The sequence below is a fragment of the Scedosporium apiospermum genome (assembly GCF_000732125.1).
Source record: "Scedosporium apiospermum strain IHEM 14462 chromosome Unknown SEQ_SAPIO_0044, whole genome shotgun sequence".
In the NCBI taxonomy this organism is placed as follows: domain Eukaryota; kingdom Fungi; phylum Ascomycota; class Sordariomycetes; order Microascales; family Microascaceae; genus Scedosporium; species Scedosporium apiospermum.
In genome coordinates, this window is record NW_015971745.1 from 1,217,636 (window position 1) to 1,235,408 (window position 17,773).

Genomic DNA, 17,773 nt, shown 5'->3' on the forward strand with positions numbered 1-17,773 from the left:
ATCCTGTGGGGAGATCAAAACGGGCACTTTGTATCCTGCTTAGCTCTAGCTTGAGCACGGGCTCACCGCACTTGGAAGCGGCTCACGACTTGACTGGCTATGTTGTCAAGTTGACGAGCATGAGGCTGCTTGATGTCGATCACGTTCGACGCACATGTGCGAGACAAAATGCAAAGAGAATGGGGTCGTAGCCATAGTGTATGGACGGTCAAAGGGAATTCAAAAAAACAAGAGCTTCATCGATTACGAGCGGAGGTCGTAGCGGGATATGCTTCATCAACGGAATGGAGATGTGGGCACTGCTTCTTCAGCTTTCTGCCGAGTCACCGCGCTACTGAAAGAGCTGATATGCCTCACCAGGCGAGAGCCGCTAATTGAATTCGCCGATGTTCGTTTTGGGGAAGAAGGCCGTCTAAAGTACTAACTCGATATAGTGAGCTCCGAACTTATGTCTGATGTGCAAGCCTTACTTTATCGGGCTCGGCTTCATCATCGAGGAAACTAGGAGGAACCACAGTAGCTACGAATATACGGAGTACCTGGTGGTGTAGTAGTGTAGTTCAGCTTTCAAATCTGGACAAGATAAACGTCAAAAACGTCAAAAGTAGTGCATGAAACGAGCAGGCACATGGCATGTGGATCAGAAATAGGATCAAGGCTATGCCAGGATCGGAGAGTCTGATGCCGATCTGGTGCAATGAATTAAGCCACAGAAAAAAAAAGGAACGAAATATGCTTTACAAAAGTCTCATGGGGAAGCGGGCGATGAAGATACCTACTTCTTTTGTTCTTACCTAGATCTGCTTCCGGCAAAGCATCACTTTACACGGGCCAATCGACAAATGCCCCCGGTGTAAGCCGCAATGAGGGCTGTTTAATCTGTGAGGCCAGGTTCCCCGCTGTGGTCGATCTTGAAATCGTGAAAATGACGCTATCGTTGAGTACGTAAAAGACCCGCTGTTCCGAGTAGCTTTTAGATACTCTTCCGGTTCATCACGAGACGCCGTACAGGACATTGCGGTAAATCCTCATGGACAGAGCGAGGTCCGACTCTGCATGCCCATGCTTTGGGAAGGTGGCGTCCCGCGCCGTTCCACTCGTACAACCTCCTCGGCGAGTACCGACCGACCGCCGGATGCACGCAGACTACCTGCGGCTCTTACTTCGTACTTGCAAAAGCAGTCCTGCCAGAATAGTCGGTGGGAGATATTATACAGGCGGTGGGTATGGCGCACCAAAGACCTACTGCGGGGTAGGATTGGCCGGATCGGGTTTCACCGTCCCTCCCCAAGAATAATGTCTTTCGACGCAGTGATCAACATTTCCATGCTTGCCGGGTCTTACCCACCCATTTACTTCGTGAACGCGAACTGGCCTTCTCCGATTCCTGATCTTGCTTCAGGACGTGTCCATCCCATTGACCGCATTGACCCCGGACAGCAGAGCCTACGGCGGTGATGTGCCGGCTGGGGTATTCTCATAGATCCGTGGTTCGGACGAGCCGCCTTAGGTTCGTTTCCTTTACTGGTTTGACAAATGATGGTTGGCTGGAGGACCTCAACCTCCTCGAACTAAGTCTTAGCCCCGCTACATCCAGGATTCTGACAGTACTTGCCCTCCGGACTCAGGAGCTCTTCTCGCGGTAGCGGGTGGGTAGTTGCTGTGACTTCCGAAGCAAGCTACTTCGTAGATCAGTGCCATTAGTAGATGCTCCCAACATTCCCTATGTGGGTGCTAGGTATTCCTTACTGGTTCGTAGGCTTACATCCATCACCCATGCTTATGACGGAGAAGACTCATAGATGATGGCCTCGACATGGGAAGAGGGTATCTTCAGAAGGAAAATCACCCCGCACTGCAGAGCCCGTGCCACGCTCCGGCACACGGCACACGTGCAGGATAGCATCGCCGATTCAAGGATGCAGAAAAGAAAAGAGGGCCGACCCCGCACATCTCGAGTCAAGCAGGGGCCTCCCTTGAGTCCTCGGCGTGTGCGCATGAAGGGTGACCTTGGGCGCTTCTCCTTCTCAAGGAGCTTTTGAGGGACGGATTCTGGTAGAGGTGGCGGGGTGGAGGATGAAACGAAACGGCATTCTGAAGGACAGCCTCGCATTTGTGGCTGGTAGGCGGGGCTTGGCCATATCGAAGTTCATGCGTGAGGGTATGCTTGATTTGGAGCCATGTAACCTTCCGACTAGATCCATCAATTAGCTGGGAGGGGCATCACAAGGTCGTTCTGTTAGAGGGAGAGCAAGAAAATGTCGTCCATGTCTCTTCGGACCGATGAGGTCCCCACTAATACGGAGGGGTAGAAGAAACAGGCATTATTGTGTTTCGAGCATAGACCCAAGGAGATGAAGGAACCCCGGGTTAGCGATAAATCAGTCTTGGATATCTGGTTGTAATGCTTGAAGGACTACCGTATTTTCTTGCTCTTCGCGGGAGTCCCATCCCCGGCCGGGAGTTCGAGTGCGCCACAAGGAAACATCTGGACCGGGCTGGGCCGGCTCGCGGCTGCAGCTGCAACGCTGCGCTAGATAGAGGCAACAGAGTTTAGGACCAACGATATCGATGAACCGCCCGGAGGACCCATTGACAGCTTCCGCGACACTAGTCAGTACCACTAGCCCCGCAAAAGTACTTGATCCAATGCCTCAAGGATGAGATGGGATTCTCTCAGGATCGAGGAGCAGCCTGGCATGTAGGCGCCTGGTCGACGAATGGGGCTGACGGGAAGGAACGGGCGCCGTGCGCTGGGCGTTACAACGACCGGACTAAGATGTTCTTCAATTTCCGTCTCGGGCGTTAAGAGGAAACAGACAAGGGAATCGGAGAAATCCCCCGCCTTGCTGTAATCACGAACAAATCCCTGGAGAATATGTACTGTTTCTGAAGCGGCTTCTGGAATTTCTGGGGCGACAGACGCACTCTGGAGTCTGTAGCCACCAGGTGGCGATAATTTTGTGGAGATGTGGTTGACTTGACGTCGGACTGAACAAAGATTTACTCCATCTCGTTAGAAAGCCGTGAAACAGTGGGGAGTCCTGTTTCTAGCAGTAATCAATCAGTGTTGGAATGCTGAGAGATGATTGATGGCAGTCACTGTGCAGTCGTCTCAGGACAAGATGAATATCAACCCTCATGGCAAGGGTGCTGGGAGCGGCTGGTACATATTACTGAGTACAGTACGAACAAGCCGACGAGGCAAGGGAGGAGCAATGCGTGGAGGAGTACGAAGTAAAGGAGTGTGGATGGTTCGATTCCAGGGTTGTACTTGTGCTCTGCGCGGATTCTTGAGAAGGAAAGCGGGCCGGACACAGGTATTTGGGGCAGTGTTTGATCACTTTTTACTTCGCCGAACATCTGTGCTCTCTAACAAAGGTACGGAGTAGTTTGCTCTTGTTCCTTACCCCCTCCTTCTAATACAATTCAGGGCATTTCGAGAACAGCACGCGTAAATAAGCCAGCTGAAGAGCCTGGCGATGAAGCTGCCAAAAGAGGAATACCAATTCTGGCTATTCCTGTCCAGAAGTGTTTGGTCGACCTGAGCGTTCACTCAATGGCTCAGGGCTAAGGTGACGGGATATTATGCATGTACAAAGTATGGTTGGCATTGGTCTCGAATGGTCCAGTTTCCACTTTCTAGGCTGGCAAGGGTCTTCCTGCGCACTGTGCACCTACTGCTTGTACTTCGTACTTGTACGAACGAGACAGGTGGGCGTGGGACGTGGAGTCGTGGAGACATGCCTATGTACCCTTGTGGAGTGTGAAGAGAAAGAGTAACCGTCCAGGTGGTCTCTGCGAACAATAAGTCGGTTGAGGTCCTCCTCGGTCTCTCTCCTTACTTCCTAGGACCCTCCGCACAAGCACGACCAAGTTCGGTCGGTCAGATATTTTGGATCACATTGATCCTGCCCCACTCAGCAAACTTTCATCATTGATTGATTTTATGTCACGTCCTCATCGTGACAGCGGGAAGGTAGCGAATTAGTGGTGGCTGGATATGTGGCAGTTAAGTACGGAGTACATACTACAAGCACATGCAACATACAAAAGAGGCATGGGTTTCGCGTGGGAAGTGGTGTATGAAGTACTTCGTACATGTCCTTACCATAAGTCCACCCACATGTTGGGAGGAGTGACACTGCGATCTCCAGGAGGTTGTTCCTGAATATTTGGAGTAACTTATCTCAGTACTGTATTCGATACTTTCTGCGTAAGTACCTACCATCGAGACCCACCTCCACCTGGAAATGGATACCAAAGAGGTTAAGAGGGAAAACCACAAACCACTTGATGACAAGGCAAGCCAAAAGGCAAGCGAGGGCAAGGGGCATTTTGAGTTCTGAGCACTCATCAGTCCCCCAATCATGGGCGCAACCGTTCGAGGGTATTATCGCGTTGCGTTTAATTTGAAGCGGTGCTTCGCTGAAGCCACCAAACGTGAAGGGAACACCCCTTCGCAGTGAGGCCAGACGATACCTCGGACTTGAGTACTTCGCACACCAGGACGTGAAGACGTCGACAAAAACAGCCCGGACCCTGGCTCCTGGCTCCTGGCTCGCTCCTTGCTCGCTTGGCCTCGCCTGGTCCTTGGTCTTCATGTCCCTGGTCTCCTCTGATTGTTGCATCGCACGCTGATAAACATCAATGACCACCTCGACCTTCACAAACCAAGCACTGTCCTCTGAACTATTCCTTACACGAGATTTCCTTTCTTTTTCCCGGATCGCCTGGAACATATGACGGCGTGATCTTCGCTTTCCTCCCGCGTCATCGACTTCTTTGTTTCTTCTTTTTGTGTTCTTTTTGCGGGACCAAACGAATGATACCCGTTGTGAGGGCCAACGGAAGGCATCATTTCAAATTACACTGACCTGACGGGAGTCTACGAGCGGCGAACTTGATGGAACAGAGCTCAGTATAAGTCTGAAAACCTCATTTGCACTTGACCGCCGGTGTTGGGAACTAGTTAGCGTCGGCTCATTCCCCAGTGAGAGTTGTCGTGGAGTGTACATCATTGATACTGATTGTACACCCAAAAGCGAAGTATCCCGTACCGAATACCTCAGAAAACCCCTATTACCATTGGCGTCTCGCACGCCGTTGTGGAGTAGCGTGGATTGTGGATTGAGGATTGTGGACTGTGGATTGACTTCAGGTACCACGCCTGCCACGCCTGGCGGGACAAGTTTGATTCGAGGCCAGACCACCCGTTGCCCTTACACCCTTACTTCGTACAGCGGAAGTAACACCTGCCGCGAGCAAGGCACTCCCACGCCCCTTTCCGCCTCTCCTTCTACTCCTTGTTTTTTTCTTTTTTTTGACCTCTTACTTTTTATCCTACCCCCTACTGGCCTGGTACTACTCTTTTTATCCAATTGTCCTAATCCCTATTATCCGGGCCGACACAAACACATTCCACTCATAAGTGTAGAGGTCTTCCTCTTTTGACCTCGCGCCGTCATGGCATCCTCACCACCGGCATCCCCTGGATCGTTGCCTCCTAGGCCGTTGAGTGCAATGGTTCGCCCGACGCCCCGAAGTAACAGCCGGCTGAGCATGACAAGCAAAGCCGGCGGTGGAAGTCGAGCATCTGACGATGAGAGTCGCACAGCAGTCAAAGTCGGTAAGTTATAACAAGTCGTCGTGGTCGGGTCATCCACGCGTCTACTCCTACTTGACCTTTCCGCTGGCCATGGGAATGAAATTGGTTGGTGATGGGCGATTTTCCACACCGCGTCGACGAACATCGATCCTTCGCGCCACGACCCCTATTCTTGCCTTTGCGCGCCTTGTTGTCGGCGCCGCCTCTCTTTTTTCCCTTTCGTTTCGAGCGTTGTTCTAACAAGAATGTCGCGTCGAAATAGCTGTACGAGTGCGACCACCGTTGAAAGCTACCGATCCCGGTTTCGAACTCATCCCCCAGCGATTCCAGCGATCTATGGTACACGTCACGTCGAATACCAGCCTAGCGATAGATTCACCACAAGGAAGGAAACTCTTCGTCTTCGACCGCGTTTTTGGACCCGACATTGGCCAGGATGGCATCTGGGAATATGTATCCGACTGTGTCAATGCTTTCATCCAAGGTTATAACGTATCTTTGTTGGCCTACGGCCAGTCAGGCGCAGGAAAGTCGTACACAATGGGAACGGCCGGTCCTGTTGAGCAAGGCGATATCGAGTTGAAGGGTATGTTAACCTTCCCGCACACCAACTTTTGGCTTTGACTGTATTCGGGTACCGAGAGAAGAGGTCCATTTCCGGGCAACCAACATTAGCTAACGGGTGTCGTGTGTTTTTCCTCTTCGCAACAGGTGTTATTCCTCGAGCTGCAATAGCGCTCTTCGAAAGATTAGACACGTCCAAAGCCGCGGCAACGAAGTCTAACCGACATTCCATGTCGCAACTCCGATCTCCCCAAAGATATTCCACACATGGCCAAGTGGGTCTGGGCGAACGAGGCTGGGCCATGAAGGCAACATATGTTGAAATTTACAACGAGCAGCTTCGCGACCTTCTCGTCGAGGATCACGTACCATCGAACGAACGGAGTCCCGTCACGATTCGCGAAGATGTCAAGGGAAACATTCTTCTTACTGGCTTGAGACAAGTGGATATTAATTCCATCGAAGATCTGATGAACGCGCTGAGCTTCGGTTCGTCTATAAGGCAGACGGACGCGACTGCTATAAACGCAAAGTCCTCTCGATCCCATGCCGTTTTCAGTTTAAATTTGGTGCAGCGGAAGAATGGCCCGCAGGCGGCCCAGGGCGCAGAAAAACGGTTCTCGATGCCCGTCGATTCCATGTCAGGGTCTGAATCCTGGGTCACCACCGACAGCAAATTGCATTTCGTCGATTTAGCCGGCAGTGAGCGTCTGAAGAATACTGGGGCTCAAGGCGAGCGTGCGAAGGAAGGCATCTCCATCAACGCCGGTCTCGCCGCCCTTGGAAAAGTTATCTCGCAGCTATCTTCCCGACAGGCGGGATCCCACGTCTCTTATCGTGATTCCAAGCTCACTCGTCTCCTTCAGGACTCGCTGGGAGGCAATGCCATCACCTACATGATTGCTTGCGTGACCCCCGCCGAATTCCATCTGAGCGAGACCCTCAATACGGTGCAATATGCGCAGAGGGCCCGAGCTATCCAGAGTAAGCCGCGGATACAACAAGTGGATGAGGGTGACAAGCAAGCCCTCGTTGATCGTCTGAAGGCCGAAGTAGCTTTCCTTAGGGAGCAGATTCGCAGCGCAGACCGTGTCGGCGGGGAGCGACGCACCCTCACCACAAGCGAGAGGTCCGAGCGGCCCAACGAAAGGGAGGTTGAACTGCAGAACCAGCTTCTTGACATCCAAGAAAATTACACCACTCTAAGCCAGCGCCATGCACGGCTTATTGCCGAAATGGCAAAGGCGCGGGATAACGAGATAGCGGAAAACCAGCAATTGGAAGAATCCTTGGACGACAGCGCCACCGAGCGGTTAAATCGCTCCAACTCTTTCGCTCAAGCCGTCGAGCAGGTTGTGCTCGAGTATGAAAAGACAATCCAAACCCTCGAACAATCTCTCTCTAGCACCCGTACCACCCTGTCCAACACCGAAGCGTCGCTCCTGGAGAAGGAGACCAAGTATGCCTATGTCGAGACAATCAACACCCAGCTGCAGGCTCGACTTCAGAAACTCATGGATCGTGAGGCCAGCACGGAAAATTATTTGCACGACCTCGAGGCTAAGCTCGACGGCCACACATCCGGCGAGGAAAAGAATGCCACCATCATTTTAGAATTACGCAAAGAAATTGCCCGTGTCCGCGAGAATGAAGCCGCGTGCGAAGACTACATTTCGACCCTCGAGGAGCGCCTCGCTGAAGCTGACCAAGATGCCGAACTGATGCAGCGTGAAATTGACAGGCTTGAACAAGTCATCGAGCGCCAGAGAAGCCTCGGCAAACTCGACTCTCTCCTTTACGAGCTCGACCACCTCCAGCAGGACGGGCGCCATACGCCTGTCGCCGAGGTTGAAGTGACTAATGGCGTCGCTCGTCGTCGGTCCTCCTCTCTCCCCCATTCCCGGACACTGTCCCATGTCAGCCGGCACAGCCAAAAAGAGGCCGTCATCCCCGAAGGTGAAGAGGAGGAGGAGGAGCTGGCAGAGGCAGAGGCAGAGGAAGAGGAGCGGGAACGGGAACCCCAGGAGACCGAGGACAACCGTGCGGCTACCCCGCCTGTCCATTCAGCCGCGGCCGAGGAACAGCGAGCTGTCGTCGAGGATGCTCCTGCTTCACCCCAGGAGAAATCTGCCGAGAGTCTCGAGGATGGCGGTGCTCTCAAGCCCGCCGCTGAGATATCCGAGTATCCTCCTCAGAGCCCCGCGCAGAGCAAATTTGTTGCCGATAAGCTCGAGGCTGTCACTCAAGAGCTTGTCGATCTCCGTGTGGAGCATGAGACCACCCTCCACGATTATGACAGCTTGCATGCTAAGTATGAGGAGGCCCTCCGCAATCTTGCCGAGCTGCAAGACGTGATCGATGAGTCTCGACATCCTCACCGTGGCGTTCGCGACTCGGTCCTCTCTGTCACTTCTCCAGCCACGACCCGCCCCGATTCCTTCATGTCTGATTCGCGCTCTAGCGACCCCAAGGATAGCGGCCGCTTTTCGGCATCCCGCTCTCTATCATCCGAGCTCTCTTCGGCGATGGAATCCCCCGCGACCGTCGATACATCGGATGCCGAGACTGCGACGGCCAAGCCCGAGCCTCAACAGTCACCTGTCGACCACGATGGCCTCGCCGCTGAATTGGAGCGTCTAAAGGCTCTTGCGGCCGAAAAGGAGGCTGCTGAGCGCGAGCTCGCGAATAAGTACATCGAGCTCGAGTCGAAGCACCACGAGACTCTTGATCTTGTCGAAGAACTCAAGACCGAAGTGTCCAAGGCCAAGGCTGCCGAGGCTTCGTCGCCGAGGACAAACACTCCCGTCATCCGACGCAAGTCTAGCCAGAACGTCATGATCATTGACCGCGCCCATAGGTCGTTCGCATCTCTTCGAAATATCGCTGCCGAAAACTTCGAAAGGGACCCCGACGTCATGCAAAGCTTCGAACTCAACCTTAACGCTGCTATGCATGAGCTCCACGCGAGATCCGAGCGAATCCAAGAGCTTGAAGCTGACGTCGCCTCTGCTCGCAAGGAGATGGAGACCAAGATGGCCATCATCTCCGGTCTCACCAGAGAAAGGTCGAGTTTGCAAGCCACTCCACGAGACATGTCTGTTGTCTCCACACTGAAGGACCAGCTCGAGCAGAGCGAGCTACAACTCAAAGCCCTGCGGGAGGGACATGACGCGCGGGAGAAGGAACTGACTGAAGAGATCGAAGCCCTCCGAGCATCCGTCAATCAGAAGCCATCGAACGAGTCTCCCGATCCCGAGGTCTTCCGTGAGCATGAGGAGAAGATAGCGTTCCTCGAGTCTGAGCTGGCCGGCTGGGAGGAGAAGCACAGGGTCGCCCTTGATAGTCTCAAAACGACCGAGGCACAAATGCAACAATCGATCGCCGATGTTGAGTCGCAGCTCGCTGAGGCCAAGGTTAAGCTTGCCGAGAGCCAAGCCAGGGCTGTCGACGCTGAGGCTTCTAAGGAAATGGAGGAGAAGCATCAACAAATGGTTGGCGCCCTGCAGAATGAGCTCAACGAGTACAAGATTGTTCTTGAGAACAATGCAGCCAAGGTTTCGGAGCTAGAATCGGCACATGCTGCTGTCAGGGCTGAGCTAGATGCGGCTATCGAGGCCCGTGATCTTGCTAACAGTGAAGTTGCCGCTTACAAGGAGCTCGTCTCCAACCTCGAGACTAAGATCAATGATCTCGAGCAGGCCGCCAAGGACCACCAGGAAGCTCTCCTCGTTCTCAATGCAAACCATGCCAAGGAGCTCCAGCAACTGAAGGAATCTGAGCAGAGCAGCTATGAAGAGCAGGTCGCCGTACTCATGAATGAGCACGCTGAGAGCGTGAGGATCCTCGAGGCCGAACTCACCGACGCTAGGGAGGAGCTCATGAAGGTTGCGACCCAGGTTGCCTTTGCCCTAGGCGTACCGACTAGCATTGACAAGATTACCGAGCGAATCGACGACCTTATTGCCGACCAGAACGCGCTCACGGAAGAGCAGAAGAAGCGAGCGGAGATTGAGATGAACGTAGTAGAACTCTCGTCCATCAATGACCAGGTCATGCGCGAGCTGGAGACGGTGAAGAAGGCGCTCGACGAGATGCTTGGCCGCTCCGACGACAAGCAACCCAACGGAACGTCTAAGGGCGTCATTGGACGTCTCGCCGTGCTCAAGAAGAGGATGGACGAGCTTGATATGAAGAACAAGAAGCACTCCCGACTTGTCGAGGAGCTCGAGGAACAACTCCAGCAGAACTTCGACCAGGCTCAGATCACCAGCAACCGCCTCTCGACCCTCCAGACCGAGCGCAACGTCCAGCTCGAGGAGGCCAACGTCGCCAGGGTGAGAGCCCAAGCCGAGCTCGACGCCGTCCGGGAGGAGTACGCTGCACTACAGGTAAGCTTTGCTAATGCCCGTTTACACATCGGTGGTGGTGATGATGCTAACTGCGCAATTCAGGCCAAGTTTGACGAGATTAGCTCTGCTAGTCCTGATCAAGTGAAACGCTCCAATTCGATGAACTCGCAGCTCCGAAAGAGCTCCTCGGTGGCTTCCCTTCCCTCACCCCCGCCTGCCATCCCTCTCCCGCCTCTGCCCGGAATTGCAGGCAGTCCGCCCACAGGTGGCGCACCTGGCAGCCCTACTCAGACTGGTCGACCGATGAGCAAGGACAACATGGCTGCCATTTCCCAGATCCGCGACGACCAGGAGGCTCGCATCAGGACCATCGAGAAGGCCCTTGGTGCCGAGAGGCAGCTCACAGCCACTCTCGAGGAGGCCCTTAGCGATCTCGAGGCCCAATCCAATAAGGTGAAGTCGGATTGCGATGCCTGGAGGAAGCGAGCACAGGAGCTGGAGGCGGAACTTAAGGAACTCCAAAGCCGACCTGCGCCGGCTCCCCAACCCGACAATAGGTGGAGCTTGCAGGCCGTCGAAGAGGAGCGCAAGAAGAGGCAGGCTGCCGAGGCCGCTAGGGCGCACCTGGAGGAGAGAATGAGAGACATCAACAAGAAGAAGAAGAAGAAGGGATCTCTCAACTGCTTCTAAACATGATGATGGACCAACAGGCGCGGGCGACTAGCGAATGTATTTTGGGATGGATGCATGTGCGACGTTTTCTTTTCTTTCTTTTTCCCCCCCTTCTCCTTTTTCTCTTTCGCCTTTATTTTTCCCCCTCCCTTTGCGACCTGCATTTGGCGAAATTTCGGTGGGAGACTGGACTGCGCATCTCATCTCCTGGCCTCCCGGCCTAGGAGATTCGCTGTTTTTCAAGCCGATTCCGAGTTAGCCCTCCTTCGACCCTCCGGGCTTCGCATATACCCCTTTTCCCAGAAGACAACTTCAGCGCGATCATATATACCTTTGATATTTGTTCTCGGCGAGTGTTTTGCTTTTTTATTCCCCGACATGACGAAATCGCATTCAGAGGCCGAAGGCGGCGGAACGGAGTTCAAACGAGCGGATTTAAGGCCTATTCACTTCTTTATTTCTTCTAAATCAAACTCTTTATTCCCTTTTTTCTTCCTCGTTAGCCTTGTTTCATTTGTTTTGTTTTTTTAACATTTATGCTTCTTTTTTTTTCTTTTTTTCTTTTTTTTCGTCACTTCAATGTTCTTTTTGATGCCATGTGTTTTTTTTGGACAAAATACCACCTTTCCGCATGAAATCCAGTCTCGAATAGCCACTTTGATACCTCTTCTATTTTTTTTTTTTACTTTGCCCTGTTACTCTAACCTTTTCTTTTCTTTCTTTCTTTTTTTTTTTTTTTTTTTTTTTTTTTTTTCATTCTGGATATAATTTCGAAACACTCCCGTACTCCCTCTTCTTTCCCCCCTTGGTTTGGTCGTGGTCAAGGAAAGAATGGCCTAGTTTGTGGCGGATGAAGGTCGGAAAATGTGAACAAGGGTTTGAGAATGGACACACATAAAATAATCATGGGAATGTTTATGAGATCTGTCTGGGCCCAAGCCTCGGCGGGGGAAACAACTTAAAGAGGACCAAAGGCAGATGATGACCTTTGGGTGGTGGGGGGAGGGGAAAGGCTGTAGGGATGGAGTATGTAGCTGATTTAGTCTTTTATTTGTTGCTATTATATTGATGTTTATTTCTCCCGTCTTGCCTTGTACGCTGTGTTGGTTTGAAGAGTAAACGGGGACACACTGGCTGCTTGTGCTATGGCTCGAACAGTTTATCACAGGAATCTAGAGGAAAATCCGAAGGCTTTGTGTTCGATCTCGACGGCCTTCCGATTCCGCTCATATCCGAGGAACCTCTCGAATGATTAGGCGCGATGTCAGGGTATGTCACCTGTGGCGTTCTCTTCGCTGAAGATGTCTAACGACATGCGTCCACTCGTAAAAGAGCTGTAGTGCTTGGGAGTTGATTGCGCCTGAAAAGGATGGTTTTTATCGACTCGGGTTAGGATTCGCCCATTGTACACCGCACTCCTCCGTACAGGGTGTTTATTCCGGGCTCAAGTAACCTAGCATCAAGTAGTTTTAGAAGTAAGGCAATGGATATCTAACAATCAACAGAAAGCTCTTCTGGTTTCTCCACTATCGTCTTTCAATTTCTTCCGTTTTGCTGGTTTCCCCCAACCCAACGAACCTTGGGAATAACTGATCTTCCGAGCCCTGAATCCTTGAAGCCCCCTCGTCCAAGTAGGTGCTCCCACCAATATTCGTTTCTTTACACGCAGCGTTGCTGACGAGCTAAGAACCTATAGTTCGAGTATATCCATTGGATACCCGAGGCCGACGGAGTGCTTTTACAAAACTCAAAGGCATCCCACCCGTCGCCCCCACGCTTTCCCTCAAGGGGTCGCCATCTCCCCTATGCCTGTCTTCATGCCCAAGGTGGGCTGGTATATTCATAGCTTTACCAAGTGAAGGGTGACATTTAGGACTTATGCCTTCGCCGCCCCATCAAGACGATAACCACCGGGCCATTCTAGATGGCAATCTCTTCATTTTCCTGGCCAGTTTTGTCGTCCTAGTCAAGGGTCGCCCATCTCCGCGATATTCTAGAGACTTCAGAGTATGAAATTTATTCTCCTCTCGATAGTTTGACAGAGGACTCGGTGTGGGCGGCATGGTTATGTGGCCTGCACCGATCGGTGGCTTGGGGGCGTTTTTTGGTGCCACAAAGTCTACCTCTGTAGCTGATACCAAAGGCTGCATCGATCTCAGCGCATCGTGGTCTTGTTCATTACCCTCATGGATCCTACTTGAGGGCGGCGCGGGCCAAGGTATCGACCTTAGAAAGAGCTGAACAAGTGCGGCTGCATGGGCGGGAAATACGCTCTGCAGCACTTCGACGACGGGTTTCTTGCGCGACAGCGGAGGTGGCGACAGCTGATACCTTTCAGGAATATCGGGGAACCAGGACATTTGCCGAACTTGCGGAACCGGTACATGGAGTCCGACTGCCACCGCCCACATGTCAACACCGTGCATGATGAGCATCTCCGTGACACGATATATGGCTTCCCTGTTGTCGTCCGTGAGCATCCAATCAAGCGCGCCCACGAAACGGGACCACGTGCTATCCCCGAAGTGTGTGTGATTGGGGTTGGCTCCGCTTTCGAGCAATAGCTCCACCGTCTTTGGGTTTACAGTAATAGATGTGTGCGGTGGGATCAGGGCGTAGTCTAGCAAGGGCCGGGACGGATGCGACTCGGGCAATGTGGTCAACCCGTTCTTGTTCTGTTGGATGCTTTCCAAGATGTACGGGGTGTATCCGACCTGCGCACAAAGGCCGATGAAGTGGGTTTCGCTTCTCGACCACTGCTGCTGCGTGCAGATGGTGTTAAAGACATCTTCCGCTACGGTGAGGGTTTTAAGTAATGGGGTGTTGGGAATTCGGTCGTCCGCGGCTCTCGAGACGAAATAGAACAGCACCTCGACTAAGTAGCACATATACCTCCGGCTCATGGCATTTCTGTAAAGTGGCATGGCCTTCATCATGGCCACCGAGGCGTGGCAGGCCCTGAGGTGGATATTGTCCGTATTGACGAGGGCGCGCCGTATATACGTCTGCACCTCCGGGGACTGATGTATGAAGTCGCGGACAGTACGGTGGAGAAAATCAACACTATAACCGAAGAATGGGGATTTGAGGCTTGCGCCGTCATCGGGTGCACCATCGCGGAAGGCCGGGGTTAGCTCGTGCCGCTCAACGATCTCCAGAAGGCCCTTGGATCGGCCGTCCAGCCGCCGGCGTAGCTGGTCCAGCCTCACGTTGATGTCCCGAGGACGGAGCTCCTGGTGCGGTAGCCCGAAGCAAAAGTCAGCATTCTTATCACCGTCGTCGAGGAAGGAGTAAAACATGGCGAGCATGGGCTTGTTGGCATGCATGGCGAGCTGGAGGGTCCGCGCGAGCTGGGCTCTGTACACGCTGGAGACAGAATCGATGAGATGCTGGAAAAAGGCTTCGAGGTCGGGCGGGAATTGTTCGAGCCTCCTCTGTATCGTGACGATGGAGTCGTGGTACGTGAAGCCCTCGAGCAAGTTCCGGACGACGAGGTACACCCAGAGAAAGACACCCTGGGCCCGGGCGACGACCTCGTAGATGAGGTCGGAGTAGTCGGCGTCGAGTTTGGAGAGGGTTTGGAACTGAGAGTGCTCGTTGAACTTGTCAGTCACGTAGCGGGCAATGTCCCCGCGCGTGAGGTCCTCGAGTTTCAAAGTCCACTCGGAATCACCGCCGAACTCATCATCGAACACGGTCCACGGCCGGCTCGAGACGCACAGCTTGATGTTGGGAGAATGCTTCATCTCGCGCAGCGTCTTGATGAGGTCGGTATGGGTCCGCCTCTCCTCCTGGAACTCGTCAAGCCCGTCGATGAAGAAGCAGAACTTCATGGGCAGCACGTCCTGCATCACGATGGCCTCGTACACCCGCAGCAGATTCTCGCTGCTGAACACGTCGTCATCGTCCTCGAGGTCTTCCTGTCCCCCAATCGTCGTTGTCGTCATCAAGCCCCTGACCAGCGGGATCAAGCCCGTGCACTTGCGCAGGATTTCGAAGATGAGGGAGCGGAGGAGGCCTTGATGGGATTTCTGCAGGTCCGTTCCGGCGTTCCAGAAGAAGAACTTGCCGATGACCAGCCTTTCCCCCTGCGCCCACTTCTCGAGATGGTGCCGCGTGTCGCCGGTAAAGCAGAGGAACTTCATCAGCGTCGATTTTCCCGAGCCAGGCTTCCCCTTGATCCAAAAAACACCGTTCTGGGTCTGTAGCCATTCCCGGAACTTGATGCGCCGGCGAGGGGGGCCCGGGACGACATCTTGGAACACCCACCGAAACGTGGCATCATGCGCGGCTTCGATCTTTCGGTGCCGTGTGTACATGCTGCTAAAGTAAAGCCTCTTGAGAAGATCGAGATCGTCCTGGGTTGTTTTGGCCGCTTTTGTGAATTCGTCTACGGTCGATGCCAACCTTCTTGCCTCTGCTAACGGAGCTGGAGGGGCTGGCGATGTCCGGGTGTCATTGAATGTGGCATTTTTGAGCATATTTTGGATATAACGCTCGAATATCGCCTCGGATTTCCGGTTCATATAAACGGCATCTTGGATGCATGTGATTAGATCGGTCTTGAGCTTCGAGAGGTTGACTCGGCTTTCGATCTCGAGTCTTTCGTTGGTCTGTATGAGCGCCTCGATCGATTTCGACAAGCCGGATACCTCATTACTATTATGCATTAGGTTCATACTATAAAGAGCACTCTTTGTAGGAAAGACTTACGTCGCGATATAATGCAGATGGCTATTGATCCGCTCCTGGAGCATCTGCAACCTCTTCAACAACGACTCCGTCTTATCGCGGCCCCAAACTTCCTTCAACGCCACGACGAAACTCTTCCATCTTGACCGGCCCGTCCGCGCCTGCAGCATCGAAAGGCCATTCAAGAGCTCCGACGCAATCGCCCTGGTCTCGTTCGCAAGCTCCCGAAGCTGTCCATCGCCGGGAAACGCTGCGAGGGCGTGGGCGTGTCCATTGACGTCGCGGACAATCTTTTCGAGAAAAGCCGCCTCCTCGCTCGCGCCCGTGGGCGACTTGTAGATCGAGTTCGCCTCAGCCAGGATCTTCCAGCTAAAATCTACAAATGTAATGATGTTCCCCGCCAGCCCCAGAGCGGAGAGGGGATCCATTTGCCCGGGTTTGGGGGGTGCGAAGGTTGCACAGGACCGTGATGGCGGTCAAGGTTGGCGAGGGGAAGGAATTCGCGACTTGCTCATTTCAAGCCAGAGAAAGGGTAACCCATATCCCTCTCTCCCTGAAACCGGTCCGTGATCTAAGATCGCACATGGGGCTTGGGATGAGGGGTATTTGACTGGTTGTCAAGGTTTTGGGCTGAGGTGCTGGCCCCCTTCATGCTTTGCTACCCTGGCCAGGCTCTGCATCGCGGTCGTTACCGGCCAATCATTTACCATGTACGAAGTACACTGAATCATACCATCCCTCTATCATTTGCTATGATATACTCGATTTGGGCGCTGTCGTGGAATGACATCGTCGAATAGAGGGGATAAACTCAGAAACGGAAATGGAAGTCAATGCGGACAAAGATCGACGTCTTCCTCAAGATGAAGGTTTCATTTGGAGCCATCCCTTTTCGCGTATAATATAGCCACGTCTATTGTGCTTGACCTGTTCCATAGCGAGGGGACATGCATCATCACCCTTAATCCAGATGGCGTCAGGCGCATCGTCGCTCTCGCCATGGACCACGACATGCTGATATCCGCCAAGAGGATTGCTGGACTCGCTTCCATTGTTGAGCGTTGTGGAGATGAGATCAGGCTTAGTACTCTGAAGAGGTGGGAAGAAACCCTAAAGGAAGGCAGTCGCAGTATTCAGCAGGATGCCTTCGTCAGGAACACTAGTATTTATCTGCGAGGAAACGTATTTGAACTCGGAAATATCTAGAATACGATGCATCTTGCCGGATGGTTTGGTCTCCTCGATTTCATTGGAGAAGGGGGCTTGATTCTCGGCGCGGAGAAGGAGGGATGGCCAGGCTGTGTTACGGTTATCCAAAAGGGCAGCAACGGGGGCGTCACCGCCATTTACGTGGGAATGGGGCCCCATTGTGTCGGCGCAGCCAAGTTGGGGCAGAAATTGTTGAATCCCCTGGGGTGTGAAGACGAGAACCGGTTTCCCGGATGCCGGATCGGCGGCACCAGCAGCGTATTCCCGCTTTTAGGAGTAATCGCGAAGGCACTGCTTGTACTATACTTTTCTATAGTATCCCCTTATTTGGCCTAAGTAGTCTTACCGCCTTCGTCCCACCCCATATAGCTCAAGACCACTTGCCACATCTTGCCACCAACAACTATATAAATACATTGCTTCCCAATGTACCTGCCCTTACTTTCCTTTCTCTATCTTCCTCTCTCTCCGGCGTTGCCTCATCCTTGTGTCTGTCTGTATGCGCTGGTCCTCCGCTTGCGGTCGCAGCCGTACACGATGCTCTCCGAGAGGAACATCGAAGTCCACGAGCCTATAAAGATTTCGGTGCCATGACCTCCCGCCGCATTGTACTCTAGACCTTGTGCAGACGGGAAAGATGGTAGGGAATCGCACACTTACCGATCAGACAGCCGACGCC

The 17,773-nt window shown here is 53.1% G+C and overlaps 2 protein-coding genes and 1 pseudogene across 2 annotated transcripts; 1 reads left to right on the forward strand and 2 right to left on the reverse strand.

Moving 5' to 3' along the window:
• Positions 1–5,523: 5,523 nt before the first annotated feature.
• On the forward strand, positions 5,524–11,211 carry SAPIO_CDS1172 (Kinesin family protein; the record flags this gene model as incomplete). The annotated part of the gene is made up of 4 exons (XM_016784513.1): positions 5,524–5,629; positions 5,871–6,194; positions 6,320–10,560; positions 10,624–11,211. 4 exons carry the CDS (start codon positions 5,524–5,526, stop codon positions 11,209–11,211), a joined length of 5,259 nt encoding a protein of 1,752 aa, XP_016646068.1.
• Positions 11,212–13,113: 1,902 nt separating this feature from the next.
• Positions 13,114–16,313, reverse strand: SAPIO_CDS1173 (uncharacterized protein; the record flags this gene model as incomplete). Its single annotated transcript, XM_016784514.1, has 3 exons — positions 13,114–13,155; positions 13,317–15,852; positions 15,907–16,313. The coding sequence occupies 3 exons, from the start codon at positions 16,311–16,313 to the stop codon at positions 13,114–13,116; spliced, it is 2,985 nt and encodes a 994-aa protein (XP_016646069.1).
• Positions 16,314–16,995: 682 nt separating this feature from the next.
• Positions 16,996–17,253, reverse strand: SAPIO_CDS1174 (annotated as a pseudogene; the record flags this gene model as incomplete).
• Positions 17,254–17,773: the final 520 nt, after the last annotated feature.